The sequence below is a fragment of the Pseudonaja textilis genome, chromosome 2 (assembly GCF_049901715.1).
Source record: "Pseudonaja textilis isolate UNSWEBS1 chromosome 2, rPseTex1.2, whole genome shotgun sequence".
Taxonomy (NCBI): Eukaryota; Metazoa; Chordata; class Lepidosauria; order Squamata; family Elapidae; genus Pseudonaja; species Pseudonaja textilis.
In genome coordinates, this window is record NC_141991.1 from 51035534 (window position 1) to 51060489 (window position 24956).

General features: G+C 36.6%; 1 protein-coding gene across 1 annotated transcript in view; it reads right to left on the reverse strand.

Moving 5' to 3' along the window:
• CACNA2D3 (calcium voltage-gated channel auxiliary subunit alpha2delta 3) overlaps positions 1-24956 on the reverse strand; it is a 582709-nt gene that overhangs the window by 102109 nt on the left and 455644 nt on the right. The window contains exons 16-17 of the mRNA XM_087923863.1: positions 23644-23718; positions 6440-6523 (exon numbers count right to left, since the gene is read on the reverse strand). Coding sequence (XP_087779989.1) covers positions 6440-6523; positions 23644-23718 — 159 coding nt within the window. The remainder of the gene's footprint in view (positions 1-6439; positions 6524-23643; positions 23719-24956) is intronic.

Below are 24956 nucleotides of genomic sequence, written 5' to 3' on the forward strand. Positions count from 1 at the left end.
GCATATTGTACTTCAAGTCCCCAGTCTTTTAGGGCAGATAGATTTGAAATGTCTCATGTATTGTGAGAACTGTCACAAAATGGTTTCTATAGAGTTCCACATTAACAAAATGGTGCCAAGACATTTCCTAAGCATTGATTTAATAGAATGCCAGTTGGTTCTCCTCTGTTCCTTCTCTGTTGGGATGTTCTAATAACATGTCCCTGGCACTATTTTAGGAATTCAGGTTCTTGCAAGTTATATCCATGGTCCAGGGATGGTATTCTACCAGTTCAGTTCAGCCCAGTTCAGCCAAACTGGTAGCTCCGAGGATCATCTGTGAGTGAACCGGTTTGCTCCAATGATCAGCTGCTGGGCTCGCCTGCCCGCCCTGGTTCTATTCTGACCTTTATTTCCTGGTTTTGAAACTCAGCTGCTTTGCTCAGCACAGTGGATTGCCATGTATCAGCTGTTGAACACACAGGGAGAATGCAGGATTGCAGGAGAAGGTCAGTATCAAACCCTCTGCATACGTGCGCGTAAAATGCACCTACCAGGAGATGCCCACAGAACCAGTGGTAAAAATAATTGAATCCCACAACTGCCATGGTCCCTGTTATAAACGAAGTCTGAATTAGGTTTTGCAGAACAGTTATGGTATTCCGGAGGGCATAGGTTTCAGGGATGGAAATCCATCTACTGCAGCTATGGCTTCCTACAATAATTAAAACCATCACTGCTAATTCCCTTCCCAGTTATAAGAATATACCTAGAAAACCATATAACTGATGGAAAGTTAGCTGGCTAATTTTTAGAGCAATTTACATCATAACAGTTCAACATCTCAGGACAGGCAACATCCCTTCCCATGTCCTTCAATATGGCCCATGGGGATGGCAAAAAAGATGCACTGCCTCTACCTTATTGCTGTGTAGAATCCTTCCCTCTAAAGATAACACTCTATGTCAGGGTGTCAAAATCATGTCATCAAGTTGTCGTCACATGACATATCATGACTCCCCCCATCCTTTTACTTTGGTCACTTCTGTTTTGTGGCATTTACCACTACCACCACCACAACAACTAAAGATTTTGGGAGGGGTCTCTAGTGCAATTGACAGACACTACTCTTGGTGGTCCTCCTTTAGAATGAGGCATTCGGTAGGTTCCTTTGGAGATAATTTGACTGATTCAGCATTCTGAAGGACACTTAAACATAGCAGTCTGAGACCCAGAATGACATGCATTCTATTTGCACATATTTATTTACAGATGTCTTAATGTTATTTTGGTCACCCTAGAGCATCTACCCAACACCCCACTCTGCTAACTAACTCCTCAGATAGTTCCAGTAAGTACAGAGAAGAAGTACACCTTTTGCTTTGTTGAAATATCAGGGAACACCAATGGTTTTGAAAATTAGACATTTTGACATAGACAATTTAATTGTCAATTATAATCTTAAAAATGAAATAAGCCAATTTGTTTTTTTAAAAATAGAAAATGATATACTCTTAAAGAAGACTATTCAAGCAGAAACTGCAGGAACAAACATAGAAAACACTTAAAATGCATCTCTGTGAATTGAGACCACAAGTGTCAAAATATGCAGGCAGTATGACCTGAGGAGGCACAGAAGATGGGAGAAATTAGTTAACAGTAAAGACAGACATTGCTTAGGTTATTATGACTCATAAATAACATTGTGATTTAAACCCTGAGTAAGGTAGGTTAACAAGGCAGAAATGTGTATATACATACAGACACACACAGACACACACATGAAAAGGCAGCAGACAGAAACTTGAGTCAGAGAAAAGTGATCAAGAAATGTCTACATTTGAATACTGACAATACTCCAGAGGCAGAGATACGTGATGAATCCCAGATTTCAGAAAGACGTGACACTGTAAATATGGGAAACTTCTGTTGATATATTCAAAACCTCTCAGAAATGATTGGAGTTTGGAAGGATATAGGAGCTGTTAATGTACTGCTGATATATGAGAAGGGTGCAAGGAAAGATTTGTGGAAAGGCAGACAAGAAGGCATGACTTTAGTTGGTACAGATGTTATGGGAAAAGCTAAATAACAGAAACCAAAAGGAGAACACCTGGAAAGTTATGATTTAATTAAGGACAGTCAGCATGGATTCACACAAAATGAAACATACCCCAAATATCAGATTTATGGAGGAAGTAACAGAAAAACAGGCAAAGGTTAAGTCATAGACATAAGGAAAACTTTTGATACAGTACAGCAGAAAATTGAAATGTGCAGAATGGCATTAAAGGGAACTGCAGAATGACCAGAAAGAAGCAATATGGAGTTTGATTAGAACAAAAAAGAATAAGACTGTGAAAGTCTTAAAAAGTCTTAAATAAGACATTTGATAGACAACATGAACATAGTGAATCTGTCACCTGGATATAGAACTAAATGAATTTCATCTTATAAATAGTAGCAAGCTTCAGGTAGTTCAGACTATAGCATAATAGAGATAGAACTGTCTTGGCAAAATTTGGTACAGATTTTTGTTACTGTGCTGCTGTTATTTGATCTAACATCTGAATGTTACTAAAGAGACCAAAGCAAAAGAGTTTTGAAATCAATATGGCTTTTTAAATTTTTGCTTCCTACTCATTTCACCTACTTTCATCTAACCATGGCAGCAGTACACTCATTTGGGAAGGAATATGTTCCTCCCTTAGAACTGACCTAGCCAATTCAGTTTAGATGGGAGAAGGTTCTCCATTTAAAGAAGGTGTGGGCTTTATGGGGCTGCTATTTCTTACTAAGAGTGCTGAGCCTCTGGAATCTCTAACTGATTGATTGCTACTACACTTCAAAAAGACCTTGACTATGTGTCAGAATGGTCAAACAAGCGGCAACTTCAAATCTCAACAAACAAATGCTCTGTCTTACATATTGGTAAGGAAAAAAATCAAAAAATAAAATACAAGCTGGACGGACAAGACCTTGTAGATGACTCTCACTCTGTTGAGGACCTTGGAGTTCTCATCTCTGATGATCTAAGCACTAGAGCCCACTGTAACTACATTGCCAAAAAGGCCTTAGGAGTTGTTAACCTAATCCTGAGAAGCTTTTTCTCTGGTAATATTGTACTACTAACTAGGGCATACAAAACATTTGCTAGACCAATTCTTGAATACAGCTCATCTGTCTGGAATCCACACTGCATTTCAGACATTAATACAATTGAGAGAGTCCAGAAATATTTTACGAGAAGTGTCCTCCACTCCTCTACTCGCAACAGAATACCCTATGCCTCCAGACTTGAAATTTTAGGCTTAGATAACTTAGAACTACTGAGCTTTTGGTCTGACCTAAACATAGTACATAAAGTTATCCATTATAATGTCCTACCCAACAATGACTACTTCAGCTTCAACCTCAACAATATACGAGCACATGACAGATACAAACTCAGGGTTAACTGCACAAAACTCGATTGAAGCAAATACGACTTCAACAACAGAGTGGTCAATGCCTGAATACTCTACCTGACTCTCTGGTTTCTTCCACTAACCCCAAACACTTTAACCTTAGACTGTCTACTATTGACCTCACCCCATTCCTAAGTAGTCTGTAAGGGGCGTGCATAAGCACACCAACGTGCCTACTGTCCCTGTCTTAATATTCCCTTTTATTCATAGCTATTTCATATATTAATGATCATGTTTATATTTGTATTTGTATTTGTCTGTGTGTCTCTCTGTGTGTGTGCATATATTCAAATGCATGCTTGACAAAATAAATAAATAAATAAAATAAAATTCCTCCCATTAGGGCTAAGGTCAATTCTGACCTTGGTGAAAGCAGCTGGAAGATGGAAATCTTCCAGAAAACATCTGAGGATTGTCACTTGGGCTTAAATTTTTGATTTGTTTTTTTTTTAATTGTAGGTTTTTATTATTTGTATGGTACAGTGGATGTTTTAATGGTTTGCATATTCTGTAAAACCATAAAGAATCCTGTAGGAATTGCAGTGAGATATAAATGTAATAAATAAATGAATAGGATTTGGATTGCTTTTTTGTTAAGTTTTTATCATTTTTATTGTACTCGTAGCTGTTTTAATGGTTCATTGATTCTAAAAAGCCTCCAAGAATCTTGTGAGATTGCAACAGGAAATGATGTAGTCAGACATGCAGACTACTTTTTATATTCATTCATTCATTCATTCTTCATTCATTCTATATTTTCTACAGCTGTCTATCTCAACAAGTGACTCTGGGCAGTATATATCATAAAAACAATGCATCTGTCTTACATTTACTTTAGAACACGGGTCACCAATCTTTTGGACCTCAGGGACCACCAAACTCATAATTTTAGATCCCAGGGACCACTAACCGGTTCTGTGAATGAGGCCTAATTTGTGGGTGTGGCTTGGTGGTCATGTGACTGGCTGGGCATGGCTTGTATGTAAATATTATAAATATTTATATAAATATTGAATTTTTTATAAAAAAAAGAAGAACTTTTACCCAAAATCAGGCAAAGCAGGCAAATTCAGTTGCTCACAGAATCACAGATTCATTCAGAGATCTATCTGTCAGCCATTGGCTAGCTCAGTCTGTCACATAAAATTTGCTTGCAAACAAACTCACAAAATTAACTCACAACACACCATGCATGTAAATATTGATTTTTTTATTTTAAAAAAGAGCAACTTTTACCCAAAATCAAGCAAAGCAAGCAGATTGAGTTGCTCACAGCATCATTCAGTGATCTATCTATCTTCCATCGGCTCAGTCTCTCAAATTTGCTTGCCATGAGTCTGCACTGAATTTGCTTGCAAGCAAACCTTCAGTCCTAAGGGAGGTTCGGCTGTGCTGAGCCGAAGATCTAAAGACTAGCTAGGAAGCAAGAAATCCAACCATTTCCTTCCTCCTAGCTAATCTAAATCTCCCGCCACAGCAGAACAGATGATGGTCGGAAAAAGGAAAAATAGCAATTTAGCAGGCAAGTTTACCAGGTAAGGAGTGAGTGGGCAGGGAGGTTTCCCATGGGCCACGTGGGCGGTGCAGCCTTGTGTTTCTGCACAGCCTGGATTAATTGCTTTGTGAGGGTGCTCTGGGGGTGAGATTTCTTTGCGGCCCACCAAAATTTTCTCACGGCTCACCAGTGGGCCGCAGCCCACTGGTTGGCGACCACTGCTTTAGAACATTCATTCCCCCTTTTTCTTTCATGTTGAAAAACAACATGTACAATGTATTAGTATTAGTAGTATTAGTACTTCCAGGCATCTATGAGATCTACCATTGTTTCTGTGAGATCAATCTTGGCCTTTGTCTTGGCACTTTCCCCCCTCAGTTTGCAGATATTCATGGCCACTCTTTCATCCCTTTGGAACTCCTGAGGTCTCCTTCCCCAATGGGCCCTGAAAGTAGCTCTTCACAGGCCATTCAAGTCTAGTGCAGTCATTGAGTTAACTGGGACTACACAAATCTAGTAAGAATCTGCTTTCTAGGCTTGGGCCACTTCCATTCTAGAACTGAAAGCCACAACTGAAAATAGGGAGAAACAAGCCATTTCCCTTCCATGATAGTAGAAATTGGGCTTTAACTGATGGACATTAGGAACCAGTCAAAGAAAATGCTTATTGCCATTGGTTGCATGTCATAGGATAAAGTTACATTACGCAATTATGCTGCCATGAGGATCACCAACTTGGGGAATTTGAGAACACATCAGATGAACTTAAGAAGTGTAAAGCCATGAAGGATTCCATATGCCTCCATGATCAAAGGCACCGACCCTTTGATCAATACCTCTAGGAAAGCGCTGTTTTGTGTATGTTCTGCACACAAAAGGTTGACTTGAGGATAATGAATGAGGTAAGAGGATTCTTATAGCATATATTGGGAAAAGAAAGTCAGTGAGGAAATAGAGATTTTTTTCATTTATCTACATTCTTAGTGATTTACTGTCTTTTGCTAGCAGAATAGGTAGCTAAAAATAAGCTCTCTGCACAATAGACTTGTAAACCCATGAACTATATTGATACAGAAAGACTCAGTGGCATTGAAGATCCCTTTTTTCTCTTAATGTTCCAGCTCAAGTTAGTAGAGTTGTGTAAGGAATGAAATGAAGGGACACCCTTCCCCCTTCAGCTGCTTTGAACTACCAGAGGAAGATGGTAAATGGGATGGTAAATGCAACAAGTAAAGTAATAACAACACGCTCACACTTATATAGACACATGAACACAAATTAAAAAACACAACTGAAGCATCGTGGAAACCCCCATTACATCAGTCAAGTATAACTGAAATATATTGGGAAAGGGCTAACATAAAATGAGATAAAAATAAAATGTGCCCATTTTTTTAAAAAAGAGTGGCTTTCCTTTCTTCTCTTCCTGTTGTCTAGTCAAGCTGGCAGTTGAGTGCAACTGACTTTTCTGTCAAGCAGTGACTGAACTATCACTTACCACATCATCTCTGTCTTCCCATTCAACCTCAGAGAGGTCAACGCTGCTGTAGTTGGGCTTTCTTCGCTTTTTCCCTTCTTCATACTAGGGTCATTAAAAAAGAGAGAGAGAGAAATGAGATGCTGGGCGAAAAATCCCGGGCACTTCTATTTTTGTAGTAAATCGATACAGAGATAGTCAACTTTCTCCTCCTGTTATGTTCACTTTTGCACAAATGTATAAAAAAACTGTTCTTTTAGATTATATCAAGATGCTTTTTTCAACAACCTTCCATGCCGGATTACAAACCCATCTCATCCAGCCAGCATGACTATGGTAGTTAGAAACAGCACATTAAAAAGGTATCCTGTTAATCAGACTATGCCTTTTCCATTATTGTAGCTACGTGTTGGCAATGCACCCTTGCAACAGTATAAACATAGAACAATAAAAAATAGTGATTACTATTCATTTTCTTAGAAAACTCTGTGCCATACATGAAATACAAGCTACATTCTGCTGCAAACCACTTCACACTACAGCAAATGGAAAATACGTGAGACCTTCGTAATACTTGCAAAATTTACAAAAGACATCTTGAACCTTCTCTTCCAGACCTGCAGGAAGTTATATTTCCTAGAGTGTTATCAACAAACTGTTTATATATTTCTATTTAAACAAGATAAGAGACTACCCCTGGGAAGTTTGGTGTTAGTATCTGCTTGATATTACATTTTATCTGTTCTTTCATGGAGAAAAATGCAAGAAATACAGCAATAAGGAAATGTAACAATAAACACTGGTATTGTTATATTGTAAATCTCACTTTTTAAAAAATAAACATCAGTTACAAATGAGTTGACATTGGTGGTGTTTTCATAATGTAGAAAAATCCTGCCCCCTGCTGCATCCAACAGCAAAGAGATCCTGCTAAAAATAACTAACTTTCCAATGTGTAGGCTAAGTCTGAATTCTAAAGTGGAATTTGCTAGCTTTCCAAGAAAATAAATCAAAGATTTTATTTTAAATATTTGTTATTCAGTATTAAAATTAACATTGTTCAAAAGCTGCTTTGAATTCATTAGTTGCAATTAGGCTTCAAAATTGAGTTTTAATCTTAAAGTTGTAATGCACAAAAGAGTGACACTTATGAAGGATCTAAATTATTCATGCAAAGATGCTCCTGCATCAGTCAAGGGCAGTTGGGTTTCATTATAGCCATCCCCTATCCCTTGTTTAACAAGAAGGCATGGTGAGCTTGCATTCAACTGGTGCCAGGGAACAGTATCATCATGGTCATTTAAGAGCTAATTATATACTTAGTGCCATAACTGAGTCATACAGCTGGCTGAACAAGAAAGTGATGGGCCAGAAGGGTCAGTGATGTAGGGCTGGAGGCAGAGAAAGAGGGAGTTTAGGAGCAGCGCATTGACTGTATCATTGTGGTGTCAAGCCTGACCAGGATAGGAAACAGGTGTAGCTAAATGAATGTTGCTGGAAGACAGAAAGGACTGGGGGAGGGGGGGGGAATTAAAGAGTGCTGTGGGCACAACATAATCAGCAATAGTTGAAGTCAGTCATGGGCTGATTTCATTATAGCTATCTTTTATAAAGACATTCTGAGGGTCAAGAAGGCCAGCTAACTAAGTCTATCAGACTTAAAAGATTTTCTGAGCCCATTCATGTCAGAGCAAATGGCAGCAAAGTACAACAGTGAAGGCAATCTTTAGGATGCCAGGAATGGCTATATTGCACCTCTGTTCCACAAACTTCACTGGATACCAGTCTGCTTCCTTTTCACACATTAGTCTATGAAAGTTTCACTTTTGCTGGATAAAATCAGAACAGAGCTATTCCTTATATCTAATGTCTATTGTATCCTGATTAAAAAAAATGAATCTGACAAAAGGCAAAGAAAAGATCTCCCATCCCAAAATTTCTTTAATTTTCAGCCTTACACTTCCTGAACATAACATTTTGATTTGTTCTGGATTTGCAATCTCTTTGCCTGCAACGTGGATTGATAAAAATCAAAGTGATCCTTACCAATCCACATTGGTCAATGTCTGGAATACTCTACTTAACTCTGTGGTTTCTTCCCCAAACCCCAAAAACTTTAACCTTAGACTGTCTACTATTGTGCTTATCCCGTTCCTAAGAGGTCTGTAGGGGGCGTGCATAAGCACACCAACGTGCCTACCATCCCTGTCCTATTGTTTTTTTTTTCTTATATGTATCCATTTCATGTATTCATAACTATGTTTATACTTATACCTGTTATCTTATAATTGCTTGACAAATAAAATAAATAAATAAAATAAATGACGCTACTGGGGGATGTGAGATTTAGAGGTTGCAGGAACATAAGACATGCATTCTTACCTGTCAAGAATAGCATAACATTGTTCCCAATAATGAAAAGCTTAGCTAGTACTGAGTCAATTTTCCCCCTTTTTAATTCAATCCCTTCAGGAAGGCAAGTGGCAACTGAAATATGGAAAAAAACCTGACATGGTTAAGGTGTGGTCATTCTCAGTAGGGAACCTGGGGAGAAAGGAAGTTCTAACTTCATAGTAATTGCTAGGCTGTGTAAACATCTGTCCTTGTTACTTCTCTTTTATCTTTTTATATCTTTAGCTTTCAAAAAAGCTATGGTGTGCTTATTTCAGCATAATTGGGGATCTCCTTATAGTTTGATCATGATATAATATTGGTCATGTGACCTTAAAATATTGCATGGTTACCTGACCATTTCCAGAAAATGCTGCAAGCTTGTGCATAGTTTTACCAAAAATAAATAAAGAAGATGAATGGACAAATCAAATAGATATTCCTCCCTTGGCCATTTTCCAACCTTACTTCTTGTCCTAACTGAACTTCACAAATGTTTAAGTTCTTTTTTCTCCCATGTGAAAGAGAAAAAATAAAATCTGTATCCTTTTGTGAGCATAAGAATGCATCAAAAACTTAGGATTCAACACAACAGCAGTCTTTGATACAGTCCAAATCAACTGAAATATGACAGATAATTTGATTTCCCCCTTACCAGTTCTAGTCCTGACCTACAGAAGGAAAACCTTTCAAAATAAGAAGGACTAAGTGTTGTCAGCTTCTCACCTACAAAAATGGCCCAAGTTGCTCCACTTACTAGAGAGAAGCTGCCATCATCAGAATCCAATGAGCAGCTAAGTACTGGCAGTCAATGTTATCCAGCTTTATGTGGCTCTACTGGTGTTCTCTCAACCTCTAGTGGCAAAAGAAATATATTTTCCCAACTCTTCCTTTCATCAAGGTTAGAGGAACATTATTTACGATTCCTGTAAGAATGCAAAACCTGCCAAGCTCTGCTCTCATTAGTCACATCTATGCCCATAGTTTATAATATTGCATCATAAATTCTTGAAATAGCACTACACAGATTTGTGAGGGAAAGCCTGTCTGATCATTTTTATCACAGTCAACTTTGAAATGCATTCTTTGCATTCCTCAGTGACAACCATGACAATACTTACTGAATCACCTGAAACCTGTTTGTTATAATAGAGTGTGAGACTAAACCCAGGTTCATAGCCCCATCCAATCAGAAACCTCTTGTTTTACAGTGGCCTGCTTTAGCCAAAATGTAGGTAAAAGAGAGAATTGTATATTATGCCATGTTTATGGAGGAAAGATGAAATATAATGCACATATAATAACACGATACTTCAAATAATTTGGTAAGGATACTTTTCTTCTTGTTTAATTATTTCTGCTTTAAATTTTCATCTAGTTTACTATCTCAGTTATTTATTCATGCAGTGCATATTGTAAAACACTTGTAATACCACATACATTATAAATCCAGTATGACTAAATAATGTAGATGATCTGCAAAATGCTAGAGAAGTCAGTAAAAGAATTAATTTAAGAAAGGCATATTTTTGGTTGAAGATTCAAACAATTCCAGAATGTAGCAGAAAGGCAGTGGAAATAATCCTTAAATTCCCAAAACCAGAATTCTTGGCCATTTTTAAATAGATAAAACATTTACCTAATTGTGGTCACTTACAAAGCAAACCAGATGTACTATCTAAGAAACCCTGAGAATTTCTCTAAAATAACTTTATTCACTATTGGAATGGGAAAGAGAGATCAACTTTTGGACCTAAAAATATAGCTTTCTGCTACATTTATTTGAGCTGAAGTCCCCATTAAATTGGCATCCTTGTGGATACAGGTAGTCTAAGTTTAACTGCCTGACTTTTAAGGGATTGCTCGATTGATTGATTGTGTTATCACTGGCACAATTCTAATTGATTTTCTAAAATCTTGGGGTTTTATAAAATGGAGTCATTTTTAACTACAAGAAGTCCTTTACTCAGAGATATTGAATTTGTGATGGACATGCAGCATATTATCTCCTAGAAAAGGACCTGTAAAGGCAAATTTACAAGATTAAGATTGAATTATATAAAAGAATGAGATGTTCCCCCCAAATAAAGACATTTAGAAGAAGGGTATAATTTAAGATTTTAATCCAAATGTTTTTAAATTACAGTTGGCAATAGAGGCCAGTTATTTTTGATTAGAGTTTCTTACCAGCTGGCAATGATAAACTGCCTTGAAGTAAAATTGCCTATCTTTATTACAATGAAAAAGCAAGAGTTAACTGTGTCAAAGAGGAATATAGATGATAGATCTATGTGCATATACATGAGCATAAATTACAAATGATAATAGGCAAAGTCTAAATCTCCAGATTTTGAAAAGCTAGTTTCAAGGTATCTTGTCAGAGCGTTTGCAGCGTGACTACTATTGTGAGACAACCTAGGAGCAAAACACAGCACACACAGAGGCTTTGTCTTTTAACAGTAGTTTATATACAAGACTGCTATATACATATACATATACATACATACATACATACATATATATATACACACACACACACACACACACACACACACACATATATATGCAGGTCTTGGCATGTTCGGGTCTTTTCCCGTGTAAGATTGAGAGCATCTTGGCAACATTTTGACGAGGACCCACTCGCCATCTTCAGGCTGGTGCTTTCAGCTTCGTGCTTGTGCAAGCAAAGCATGATCGGAGCTGCTGTCTTCCTATATATACTGGTGGGGAGGTTGGCTGTGTTGTCATTTCTTGATTGGTTGATGGAGTTGATGTTTGCAGATTGGCTGGCTTTTTCGTAAGAACATGTGTGGCTGAGGTATTGGCTGTGTGTCCATCAGCCTCCTGTGTTGTAACAACCTGGGTAATGGGCTGTGTGATGACCTTGTGAGTTCTATTATTTTGACATCCTGGGTCTTGTGCTGTAATCTCCTGGGTCATTGGCTGTGTTGCAAATGTGTGTGTGTGTGTGTGTGTGTGTTAGGCAAATACCTGGCAAGCAATCAATCTTCTTTACTCTGCACGGAGAACCACAATGGGGACAGAACACAAGGAGAGAGAGATATGCCTTCTCATGGCCTCATATATATATGAGACAGTTTCTTAAAGTGGTAAAACTCTGTGGGACCCATCCGTAGTCTTAAAGCAGCAATAACCATGCTGATTCATCCTCATTGGATCAGCCTTACAACAGCTGGTCAGCTATTAAATCTCAATATCTTGACATAAACCATTAAACTATTTCTACAGAAGTGAGCTGCTCTTTACCAGGCAAATGTGTGAGTGTACACATATAATTTTGTAAATAATTATAACACTTCTATGGATGATAATAGTGAGGACTCTTGGAAATTACAGATAGAGCATGTCACCTTCCTAGTTTGATGCTCTCTGCTCATCCTGGGATCGCCAAACAACGTATTGTTTGGAATTATGGCAGTTTGATATATATCAAAGGTGGAAAGTTGGGAAAATTGTACTTGGTGTAGTGGTTTCCAATTTCATACATTAAATGTATAAATATGGTCTCATTTCTTTTGGGGGATATCTGGCTTTGGTGTACTTCTTTACATTTTTTTTAATGTTACATTATTTGAACAAATCAGTTTCTAAAATAGTTGGGATATACCATATTAAGAAGGTCTGTAGCAGTCATTTGATTTCTCTTATATGGTCAACATCACCATTCATAAACTAGGGAAAAACCGATTGAGTTCATAATTCACCATCTGGACCTTGTGAGAAACTGGCTCATGGTGACCTTGACACATAAAATATAGAATCTTATACTTTAGGGGCAACTATTGAAACTCAATTAATGTTTGTCTACAAGACAGTTTAATAAGTCTTCATCTAAATGGATGAGAAAAATGAGGAACACCTTTCTATGCGCCTACAAACATGGGAAAAACAATATCTTCATTCAGATCAGTTACACAGAAATAAATTAGTTGTGTGACTTATACTGCAAATGATTGCATTTGCATTCTTAAGAAGTTATCATTCAGGATTATGTAAAACTGACAGCTGCTTATAATTAGATCTTTTTAGTATGGAAATAATTTAAAACATCTGCCCTTAGTTCAACATTTGCAGACTTCAACTCAGTGAATGTCATTTTACCTAAAGTCAAAGTTGAAAAAAAAAAATAACATAAAACTGCAAGTATTGCTACCAAATTTCTTGCATTTCATTTGTATTACAACTGGTTTTATCAGCAAAGCTTTCAAGCAGCTAATTGTATTTTGTATATAATGTTGGATTACTAACGTGTGGCAATTTTTGCCCTCACAGGGATTCAGATGATCTTTCTCTTTTAAGATGGAAATATCAACAAAAATAATTGTTGATACCCAAATGATTGGGCTCTTCAGTTATTTAAATGAACACAAGGCATTTTCACTACTAGGTTTATTTAAATATTTGTTTGACAGCTACAGCTGTAGAGTTTTATAGAGCCTCTGAATTAGCAAGGGTAAGTGTAGGTTATCTTAGTTTCCAGCAGGCTTCCCCAGAGAAAAACAAGATTTGCTGCTTATGAAAGGCTAACACCACTTAAGTTGGCATTAATGTTTCCTTTGAGACTTGGATTCCTGTTTTTCTATATTAGGAGAAACAATTTTTCCCAGAATTTACTGCTATGTTAATACTGATTCAACAATCTTTATATATGTTGGGCTTTTTTGCTATGTACAATGTATTGTGACAGTTCATATATTTAATTTAAACTCAGGAGTTTATTATGAAAGCAAAATAGCTGTCATTTTAACACACGCACACAGAGAGAGAGAGAGAGAGAGAAAGAGAGAGACAGAGAGAGGCAGAAAGACACAGAGAGAGTTTTCCATATCCAGAGACATTTTCTGTTGTTTTGAAAAGGACAGATATAAACAATATAAATCAATATAACTCTTGAAAAATTGTTTGTTAGAACTATCTTTTACAAGAAACAATAGGAAAATTGAACTACTTTGTAACAAACGTTAACAGTTTACATTTTAACATTTTCAAGATCTCAATTTAAAGATCACCATCACTATTTATTAAATAATAACAAAAGTGATGACTTTTTGTGCTATTTAAAACACACTCCTTAAACATTATATATTGCAACTTTCTTGTAAAATATTAGGAAAAAAAAGTTAAGAATAATATATGTTCTGAAAAGTGACCAAAAATGGTACAGTGTAATCTAATATAGGTGGTCCCCCAAATGAGGAAGTATGGTTCCACAGGCTTAAATTACTACAGTTGTAGAAAATGAGGACTAGAGGACAACCCACTGTGTCTTTTTTGGTTGGATGACAAACAGAACCATCTCAAATTTTATCAATCAAAATTTACATTCCAAACTTTAAGAAAAAGGAGTGTTTTGGATGAATCATATTATGCGTTAAGCAGATGATGAAACTGTGTGTTCAATCCAAATAATTTGGATTGCAAAGGGAAAGGGTATTTAGGAATATACAGAAAACTACTTAAATTTATCACCATCAGGAAGTTAATATGTCCTATAGATAACATGTCTACAATGAAGTTGGGATTTCCGGGGGCAGAATATATTGAAAATTAGGATATCATGGTGATGAACTCATAATCTTGACATTGATTATGCATTTCTGAATTAAGAGGATTTTCATAGTGGTGGATTTGATGAGTGAAAATGGGACACAATAAGATATTCTATTGTTAAAACAAGAAAGGGTATGCTGGTGAGGAGTTGGTGATAAAATGCAGATAAAATGCCACTGGAGGACAGAATCTCTGTTATTGTCAGCTTTGCTTATAGTAAACAAGATAATAAAATCTGTCAAATACTACGGATTAATAATGAAACAAACAAAATACAACCATGAAACAGTTCATAATGTAACAAGTTTTCAACCTTCTTGCAGGTATCTCAAAATTATTGGTCATTAAAAGAAGAGTGCTAATCTCTTGACCACAGGGACAATTGAATTTTCTGAGAATTGGCAATATGATATCTTTTTGCCGTTTAGCATACAATGAAGTCTTTGACACCATATGCAATATGGTGACACTACTGCTGTATCAGAGCATATACAAATGTGGTTTTAATAGGCGAGACTAGTATGTTTATCCATTGTCCCCCTAATGGGTTACACATCAAATCAAGGCAGGAAGAAAAGTATACTGTGAAAGGATATATAAGATGTTAAATAAATATCTAGGGAGGGAGAGAATTGCACCATAGCCCAGATGAAAACTCAAGCTGTATTAATTTGAATATCTGCCTCTCAAATTCTCTGTTTAACTTCAGCCAAAGTTTTATTAAGATTGAAGGGATGTATTGTTAAACAGAAAAGCCACCTTTTGCAAGGTCATGATTAATTTGTCTGTTTAGGATTGAAATGAACCTATTTTACAATGTGTGTTGAACAAAGGAAATTCTCCAAATGATTTGGTTTGACCAAAATGTAAGGTGACAAATCTCAGATGAGGCCAAAGGAAGCACAACCTAGTTCTAGCAAAATGTGCATGTTGAGAGTCGAATAAAGGTATTGTGGCTGATGGGGTTTGGACTGGATGACTTCTAAGCTTGATATATCTTTATAGATGCACAGCTGGGTGCCAACTAACATCAATCCAAAATGTTAGGTTTAAGCATTTAATCTGTTGCTGAAGTGCAATTGCTATAATATCATTTGCATATTTAATAATTAAAAAGATGCTTTTTTTATCATTTTGGCATCATTGCTGGATGCCAAAAGAATTTTTTTTAAAGTCAATCTTTTGACAACAGACTTGTCAAATCTTCTGACAATAGGTTTCAATTTTTGATTGATTACGTACCATCAAATCATTTTCAACTCTGTGACCACATAGGTTTTCTACAAGATGATTTACCCCTAACCAATGCACTCATTGCCTTTGTAATTGAATCCATCCACCTTGTTGCCAGTCATCCCCTTTTTGTCTTTCCTTCTACCTTTCCTGGCATTAGAACCTTTTCCAGAGAGCAGGATCTTCACATAATGTATCTGAAGTAGGATAATTTGAGCCTTGACATTTGTGCCTTGAGTGAGAATTCTGGGTTGATTTGTTCAGTGATCTATCAGTTGGCTGTACATTATATTCTCAGGAGTATTCTCCAACACCAAAGTTCAAAAGCATTGATACTCTTCCTATTCTGTTTCTTTAAAGTCCAACTGTTGCTTCCATACAGTGTAACAGGGAGTATCATGACTTGCATAATTCTAATTTTTATAGGTATACATCAAAGCATTTGAATAGCTTTTCCAAGGCCTTCACAGCTGTTGTACTGAGTCTGTACCATAGTTTTCAATTGCTTGTTCCTTTATTGTTGATTGCTGATCTTAAAATGTAGAAGCCACCCATCACCTCAGTATTTCCTTACCACTAAGGATTGTTGTTCTACTCATCATTAATTTGATCATCTTTTACTCCATTTTTTTCACTGTGCTCCTTGATTTTGAATACTGAAGCTTGCAGATCCTTTGCATTTTCAACTATTAACATAGTGTCGTCAGCATAGCACAGCTAATGATGGTTCTTCCGCCAGTTTTAAAACCAGACTCATCTTCCCTTCAATATACAGTATATGGTATATTTTGCATATAGATTGAATAACTAAAGGAAGAATATACAGCGTGGTCTCACTCCTTTGCCAACCTAGACCCAAGTCTGTTTTATCACATTCTGCCTGGATTGCAGCTTCGTGACCTGTGTATAAGTTTCCAATGAGGAAAATAAGAAGTTTTGGGATTTCCATTTTTCTGAGTATATTCCACAACTTGATACGTAAATCACAGTCAAAGTTTAGTGTATGTAGTTGATCAAGATAGAGATGTGGGATCTCGATTTTAGGGAAAGATTTATGAAGTCCCTGCCAAAGATTTAGAATTCAGAAGTGCTTTGTCCATGCTGTTGCCATCTCCATCTCCCCTACACATAAATGTGTCTGTGGAAATTATCAGGTGCTGACTTCAACTTGGTGAAAGCTTTTTTTCTTAAAGAAAATGCATTGTTGTGGTGATGGTGATAATAACAGCAATACCAATTATATTCTAATAACCTTCAAACTATCCTTGATTCAACTATCTGAGACTAAATATGACTTGCTTCTGAATTAGTTAAGACTCATTTATGCAGCATAATCCTAAATTTATATTCCCAAAATAAAACCACATTTTGATAGACTTACATCCAGGTAAACATACATTGGATATAATGAATGCTGAAGATTATCAAAGAAAATATTGTTTTATTCCTTGGGTACCATACCAGGATGTTTTTAGATGCATTCAGAAAAGCTGATATGACAAAAGTTCCCAGTGATCATAGGAAAAAGATTAATCAGAACTGATTAAAATAACTTGCATATCAAAACAATAATAAGCACTTCCTAAAGTTAAAATAGATCAACGAGAGCCTCTGAGATAAAAGAAATAGAGGCTTGGGAGAAACAGGATGAATTAAAAGCCCACAGGTAACTGTAGATTTAAAAAATACAGAAAGTACACTGTAATTTACAGTAACAGTGGTTATACTGTATATCCAAAAAGATATCAATTGGATATCTCAAAAGAAGCACGCTGATTCACAGAATAGCTAGGATATAAATCCCAATCCAGGAAATATGATATGTAGGATGCAATGTTGTTCCCCCTTCTCCCTCTCCTCTCCTAGCTTAGGAAAGGTAATCAGGGAAACAACAGCAAAAGAACCTAATATTACAAAAACAGGCAACTTCATTATCCACCAGTAGATAAATTTAGTTCATGATAGTGGGGTGGGAGGAATGTCTTGTAGAGAAATGCTTTTTAGTATGGAAGAAACTGTTAATAATAGAATTAAGAATAGTAGAAAGAACTCTGTTTAAGTACAGGAAAGATGGAACCAATCAAGAGTTTTGAAAGTAAATTTCTTGCATACCATCCTTTTTATATGGCCAATGGTATAGAACATAACCATGTACTGAAAACCAGGTGGAATTCTACACACATTTACTGGAGAGAGGAGGTGGGTGGAATCTAATGTGGCATCTTTTTTTTTTTTTTGCCTAGGATAGTGTGCCAACATCCTGTTGCTAAACTATATTTTGTCTAATCTGTGAGGTTACTCACTCCAGCACTGATGCAAAAAAGCAAACAAAAACAGGACAACAGATGAAGCTCTCTTCTGAAACTGTACGCAATTTTAATTATATCCTGACCCTATGACATGTGTGCCTCACTTACATAACCTGTTGTGAAATGGCAAGTTCTGAACCTGAAGCATCATTTTATGTGTTTTCTGACCTAGGTTGTGCAGAGAATAACAAGAGCATGCCTCTTTTTGGTTCTAATCATTTGTGTATTAAAGTGAATGGATTGACTCTAACGTGCTCCCAGTGTGAACAAAAGTTTTATGTTTGTTGTCAAATGGAAGTGAAATTTTTCCAGTGGAAGAGTGAAGACTATCACAGATCCTCTCTTTGACAACTGTTCAAACTGGTCCTCAGTTGCCAGGGGAAAATGCATCCCATTAGCGTAACTGGCCTGCTCTTGTTATTAATAGAGCAAATTTAAATTAAAATGCTTCAGTGAAATGCATTTTTGTGTAATTTGTTTCAAAATGGAGATTCAACAACATTGCTTTTTACAAAAATAATCATTTATTGAGGCGTGCCTATTATGCTTTTTAAGACATGAGAAAAAAAGTGACAGAATGTATTCAGATACCAATTTAAAGACCGAACTGCTAGTAAGGTAAAAGTCAGCTACAGAGGTTCATTGATGGAATAGATTGATGAGACAGAGAGGTGAACATCCTACTGACTCCTGCAGCCTTCAAATCCTACCCAATATTTTTTCAGAGAGAACCTCAACCTCCAGATCAGCTTCTGAGGCCAAAAAAAGTTGTAGGAAAGATGCAGGGTTTAATGCCTTTTTTTCCCCAGCTGCGCTCAATATTGTATTACATTATTATATTCAGATTTGTAATACAAGAGCAGACCTTACAACTACGATAAAATTGTTGACTGCCTGTTGTATCATTGAGCTTCTGATTTTGCTTTCCTCTTTTGTGTGTGTGTGTGTGTGTGTGTGTGTGTGTGTGTTTATGTGTGTAAAAGGAATGGCTCTCTCTCTCTGTGTTAAATATATATCTTTTTTTTTACAAGGCTACTTCTTCGGACCGTGGAAACATTTCCTGTTAATATTTCCATACTACATCCAAGCAGAGCTTTTAAATGTAGCAGAAAGTAAAACATATAGAGTTTCTGTTTCTTTATTGCTACTTTAAAAAAAATGCCAGTGGGGTTTTGTTTCTGCATTTTAATAATACTGTATTTTGCAGTAAAGAGAAACACATTCAATTTAAGTCTTAACTTTCACTTTTTACATAAACACAATATATTCAAAACATGTATGATTTAAAGATGTGTGTGTGTGTGTGTGTGTGTGTGTGTGTGTGTGTGTGTGTGTGTGTGTTTTGAATAATGGCTCTGTCTGTTCGGATTCTGGTGAAGGCTCTCCTAGACTCACTAGATGGTTATAGATGGCAGTGCTATGCTGCCCTCTAACGTCACATTCTGTACAGTTCATCCCTGGCACTAAGAATCCTCTTTATGGAGAACAGAAATTCATTCAGTTAACAATAATACAGGGGTCCCCAAATTTGGCAACTTTAAGACTTGGGGACTTCCACTCCCAGTTGGCTGGAGAATTCTGGGAGTTGAAGCCCCCAAGTCTTAAAGTTGCCAAGTTTGGAGACCTCTGCAATAATAGAAGATACAGATGCATGGAGATTAATACAAGTGCATCAACTACATTTCACTAATCTGGTCAAAAGATGCTTCCTCATTACAGCATGTAATCTGCAGAACATTGATTCCTTTGAATAATTATATAAAGATACAGTTTATAATTGTAGCAGAGACCAAATCTTCAACAAAGTTAGTTTCTCGGGTATAAAAATAAACAGAAAGATTGTTCAAAATGTAACTTGATTTCTGAATATAAAACTGCAGTCTTTCTCCATCTGGTGTCCTCCAGCTGTCTTGTATTCTAACACTTGTAGTAATCCATAGCCAACATGGGTTTTGGAAAACACCCATTTGAAAAAAAGATATTTTTTTCTGAAATAATTTTAGCCTAGCCATTTTTACCAAAAATTATATCATCAATGGACCATAGATGTTTATATTAGAGAATCAAGGATTTTTTTTCAAATTCACTTCTCGTATTCAACTAGAAGCCATCCAGTATGGCCAACAGCAAGCAATGATGGAAATTAACATATGTGGAAATCATGAAGCAGGATGTTTGTTTTAGACCTGAGCATATCGTATCACATTAGTGTCCAAATAATTAAACAGGAGCATTGTTAAATTGCTTTCATGAGCCCCACAGCCTAGTACCTATTGGTTCCCCCCCACAAAAAAAATAAAATTAGAATGGAATTGTAGGTCAATCACTGAACTGGCATTGTGTTTTCAGAAAGAAAAGATATGGGTATTTGGCTACCCTTAGCATGTTACTTTTTTTCTCATTTCTGTCTTACTAATATTTTTATTAAGAAAGGAACATAAACAAATCCAGTACTCTAAATCCTAGAAACCGAACTCATGTGAGGGCAATTTCTGTGACGCAATTACTTCGTACACATAATGTCTTATGAGCCAAAAGAAATTCAATTTTCCATGAAATAAACAATTGTAGTAATCACAGCACCACTTTAAACAAAGAAACAAATCGTTGGTCATCAAATGGGAATTTCCACATCATTAGTTATCCCTAGTAACAGTTGGATCATTGGAGTTCATTTCACTAACAGATCTTCATGCCAGAAGCATCTCTGGGCAATATAACTTACTGGAAGTTTCTATGGCCTGAGAGTCTTCAGATCTCTGGAACTACAATTCCCAGAATTCCCAGCAACTATGAGTTGGGAAGTGGAGAGTTACTCTCAACCTATTAGGAAGGCACCAGTGTAGACACTGCACCTAAGATGATGTTTATGGGGTGTATTTTCAACTTATGGGCCAATTTATCTAGGCAAGTAGAAATAGCATTAGAATATAAGATAGTGAATTCAAAGTTCTTAATTCCAAGTTTATAATTTTATTTATCTGTGATCTTTTTAGTGGAACGATTGTGTATGGTAATGAGCCAGAAATGTCAGTGATGTGAGAATATAAAACATAACCACTTTTCCCCATTTTTTTAAAAAAACTTGCTCTCATGAATTACATCATTTGCCAGCTAGCCCTGGATCATTTATTATTGTTAGAATATATTACGTAGATCCCTCTGAAACAGGGAATTTATGAGATTTAATTTATATAATGGCAAAACCATAAATAAAGAGAAGATGACAGAATAGGAACCCCTGTCTCTGTTGTAACTCCAATTTATCATGGCAATGATCCAATTCAAATTTATATTTGCATATTTCAATAGGTTTAAGGACATACAAGCTAGTATTGTGTCGTGGGTTTTGTGAGCGACTCAAAAGCATCAAAGACTTGATCTCCATAGTGGATATTATTCTAAGAAACAACATAACTTTCCTACTTCAAATTCCATTTTTCATTTCCTAGTCTTTTATGACATTTTTTTTTAAAAAAAGAAGAACATTTGTCAAAAGTTTGTTTAACAAGAAACTCTATAGCCTGGCCAAATTGTTAAATTAAAAAAAAAATAGAACTTACTTGATATACAAGGAGCATAACAGTGTTGCAACAGGCTCTTGAACTATTATTCATAATGGTATGCCAAGCTGCATACAGTGCTTACTTCAGAAATATACTGAAAGTCTCCTGACCTGAGCTAGAATGTTTGAGAACCATTCTCTCTTCTACTATAACAGCTTGTATCAAGAAGAGAAGCAACCTAGAACCAAGGAGAAATTTTCTGACAATTAGAGCAATTAATCAGTGGAATGACTTGACTCCAGAAGTTGTGGGTGCTCCAACATTGGAGATTTTAAAGAAGAGAATGGACAACTATTTTTTCTGAAATGACATGGGGTTTCCTGCTTGAGCAGGAGTTGCACTAGAAGATTTCCAATGTCTGCTTTTCTGTTAGTTCCTCACCCGCCTCCAACCATGGCACCAATTTGGTGACCAATATTTTTTCCTGCTTTTTTTTCATGATATTTCTTTTGACTCATCCATGATCAAGCCACATTAGAAGTAGCCACTTGTGGTCACTATCTCTGGTTTCACCTGGAGGAATCCCATTTTGTTTTTGCAAACTCACATCATCACAGCGGCATCACGTGAAGTACAGGGACTTTTATCCCCTTTGCTAAACTGGGAGTGGGCATGGTCAGCGTGTGACGCATCCAGCCGGTGGGCTGGGAGTTTGACAGTCCTGCTCTAGTGTGTTTGTTCCCCATGGTTATCCAGTAGCTACTTTCAGCCTCAAAGTCAGAATTAGATGATTTGGCCCCTTGCGGTCACCAGTAGCATTCTCCTAAAAGCCTAAGTGAAGATGGAGTTCATGTGTGATTGGTTGCTTCCTCCCTCTTTAACATACAGTATGCTCCTTTACCTGTCAGCTGGGTTCATGAATTCAGCCATTTTTCACCCAGACTGCATTGGACACAGGGAGAGAGAAGAATTGTGCTGATGAAGAGATTGCATGAGACCTTTAGTTGGTTTCAGGGAATCTTCACCTTTAACTTCCATAATATGGATGCAACAACAGAAGTCCTTCACATCCAAGAAATGGTACTAAAGAAAGTTTTCAAAACTTTTTTTTTTTTTTTACAATAAGCTGGTTCAAAAGCATATAATATTTTTCCTCAGTGTTGCTACATTTCAAAACAGAACCACAGGTGTACATGGGGGAAATCTTGGTAGGTTTTTTTGGGTGTCCCAATAACATCTTTTAATCTCCTGACTGAATCTGCTAAAATGTAAATATTAACTAAGCCAAATCCAAATGTTTAGAGGAAGGAGGCTGCAATCATGGCTTCATATACAACAGAATCAAATGATTCCAAATTTATGATATGCAAACATCCTTCTGATTAATATTCTTATTGCTTTTGTTAATTTATTATTAAATTCTGATGTTACATTATGTGTCCATCCTATTGGACCCAACTAATATTTTAGTGAATCCTTTAATACCATTCTTTTAGTAACATTTGGTGGTGTTGAAACCTTTAACAAATGTCTATCTATTGTGTGTGTGTGTGCACACCAAACTAAAGTGTATGCCACTATTAAATAGATATCAAAAGAACAGACACATCACAAAAACTGTTCTTATGTCACTTAACTGAGAGATAGAAGTAATAGTAATAGAGGAGAATACACCTAATCCTTGACTTGCAACAGTTAATTTAGTGACCATTCAAAGTTACAACGGCATTGAAAAAAGTGACTTATGACTGTTATTTGAAACCTGGGAAGGATCCTTATTCTGTCTTTTTTAAAGTGGGGGGAGGAGTGAGAGGGCTTGTAGAACAATTCTACAATTTATAAATTAGAGTCTACTTAAACATGACAAATAGGGGCTTTTAACTAGAAGTACAGCATTCCATTTCTATGTAAGTGTACATAATTGCTGCAATTTATGGCTTTGCCTTTCTATATTTTTAGGCATCTGAGTCCTTTACTCTGCGTCTTGTACTTGTCTGAATCACCAAACAACTCCCATTGTCATTTATGCTGTATCTCATACTGAAATCCCTGTAGCATTTACGTTAATCAACTATTTTTTGAAACAGCTTCCTGTAGAAGCAATGATTTGTCCTTTTCTGAAAAACTTCAAATGCTACATTTGCTGTATGTCAAGAAGGGGTAAAATTGCGCGGGGGGGGGGGGAATCCCTTTATCGAGTATTTCATGATCTTACCAGAGGCCTGAGTTCAGGATGAGTCAGAATATATCCATTATTCGTAATTGCAAATGCATATCCATGAATGCCTAGCTGCAAGGAAGAACAAAAACAAGAACACATGGAATAAGTACGTCCTTTGAAAAGCAACAGGTGAAGTAGCTGCAGCACAATCGCAGCAGGAGATTATGTTGCCTGGCTTCCCACTGGGACTTTCTAAGAAAACTTCCCTGAAAATTGGACCTTTTACTGTTTTCACTTCAAATATACAGTTGATTCCTTAGTTGCATCGACTAGTCACTTGTGTTTTCTAACTTTTAGCCTTTTCCAAAAAGAGTGGATTGGATATTTTTTTAATATTCTATTTTTAAAGCTGTTTCCTTCTTTCATCTAAGTTTTCTTCCTTTCCTGAAAACCAACATGATAAATTCTGAGATTTTTGTCCCTAATGGTGACCTAGAAATATTTTGATTATATAAATTACTTTTTCTGTTCTATCACGCCCACTCACAAGGGTCAAAGCAGAGATCTAGTGTGGCCAGCTACCTCAGTAAGACCACATCTAGAGTATTGCATCCAGTTTTTTTCACCACATTATAAACAAGATGTTGAGATTCTAGAAATAGTACAGAGAAGAGCATCCAGGATGATTAGGGGACTGGAGGCTAAAACATACAATGAATGGTTGCATGTCTTCCAATATTTGAGGGGCTGCCACAGAGAGGAAGGGGTCAAGCTATTTCCTAAAGTACCTATAGGCCAGACAAGGAATAATGCATAGAAACTGAACAAGAAGAGATTTAACCTGGAAACAAGGAGAAACTTTCTGACAGTGAGAACAATCAACCAATGGAACAGCTTGCCCTCGGAAGTTGTGGGAGTGCCATCAGTTGAGACTTTTAAGAAGAGATTGGACTGCCATTTGTCAGAAATGGTGTAGGGTCTCCCACTTGGGCAAGGGATTGGTCTAGATGACCTACAAAGTCCCTTTCAACTCTGATTATCTGAAATCTATCTGTAACCTTTGAAAAGGAATCCTATACAAAGATAAGGAGAAATATTTAACTAGACCCTAACAGGTGATAACCACTGGATGTCACCTTACAACATTCTATGTTCTGAGTGAATTTATCAGTGTCTATTGATACTAAAATTCAGAAAAGTCCTAGAAACCATTTTGTCTGCCTCACAGAAAGAGAGCTGCCTGTGGTAGTTGATAACCTAAAGCAGGGGTGTCAAACTCATGGCCTGTGGGCAAGATGCATCACACACTGGGCATGCCCACCCCCAGTTTAGCAAAGGGGAAAAAAGTGGTGATAGGTCACGTGATG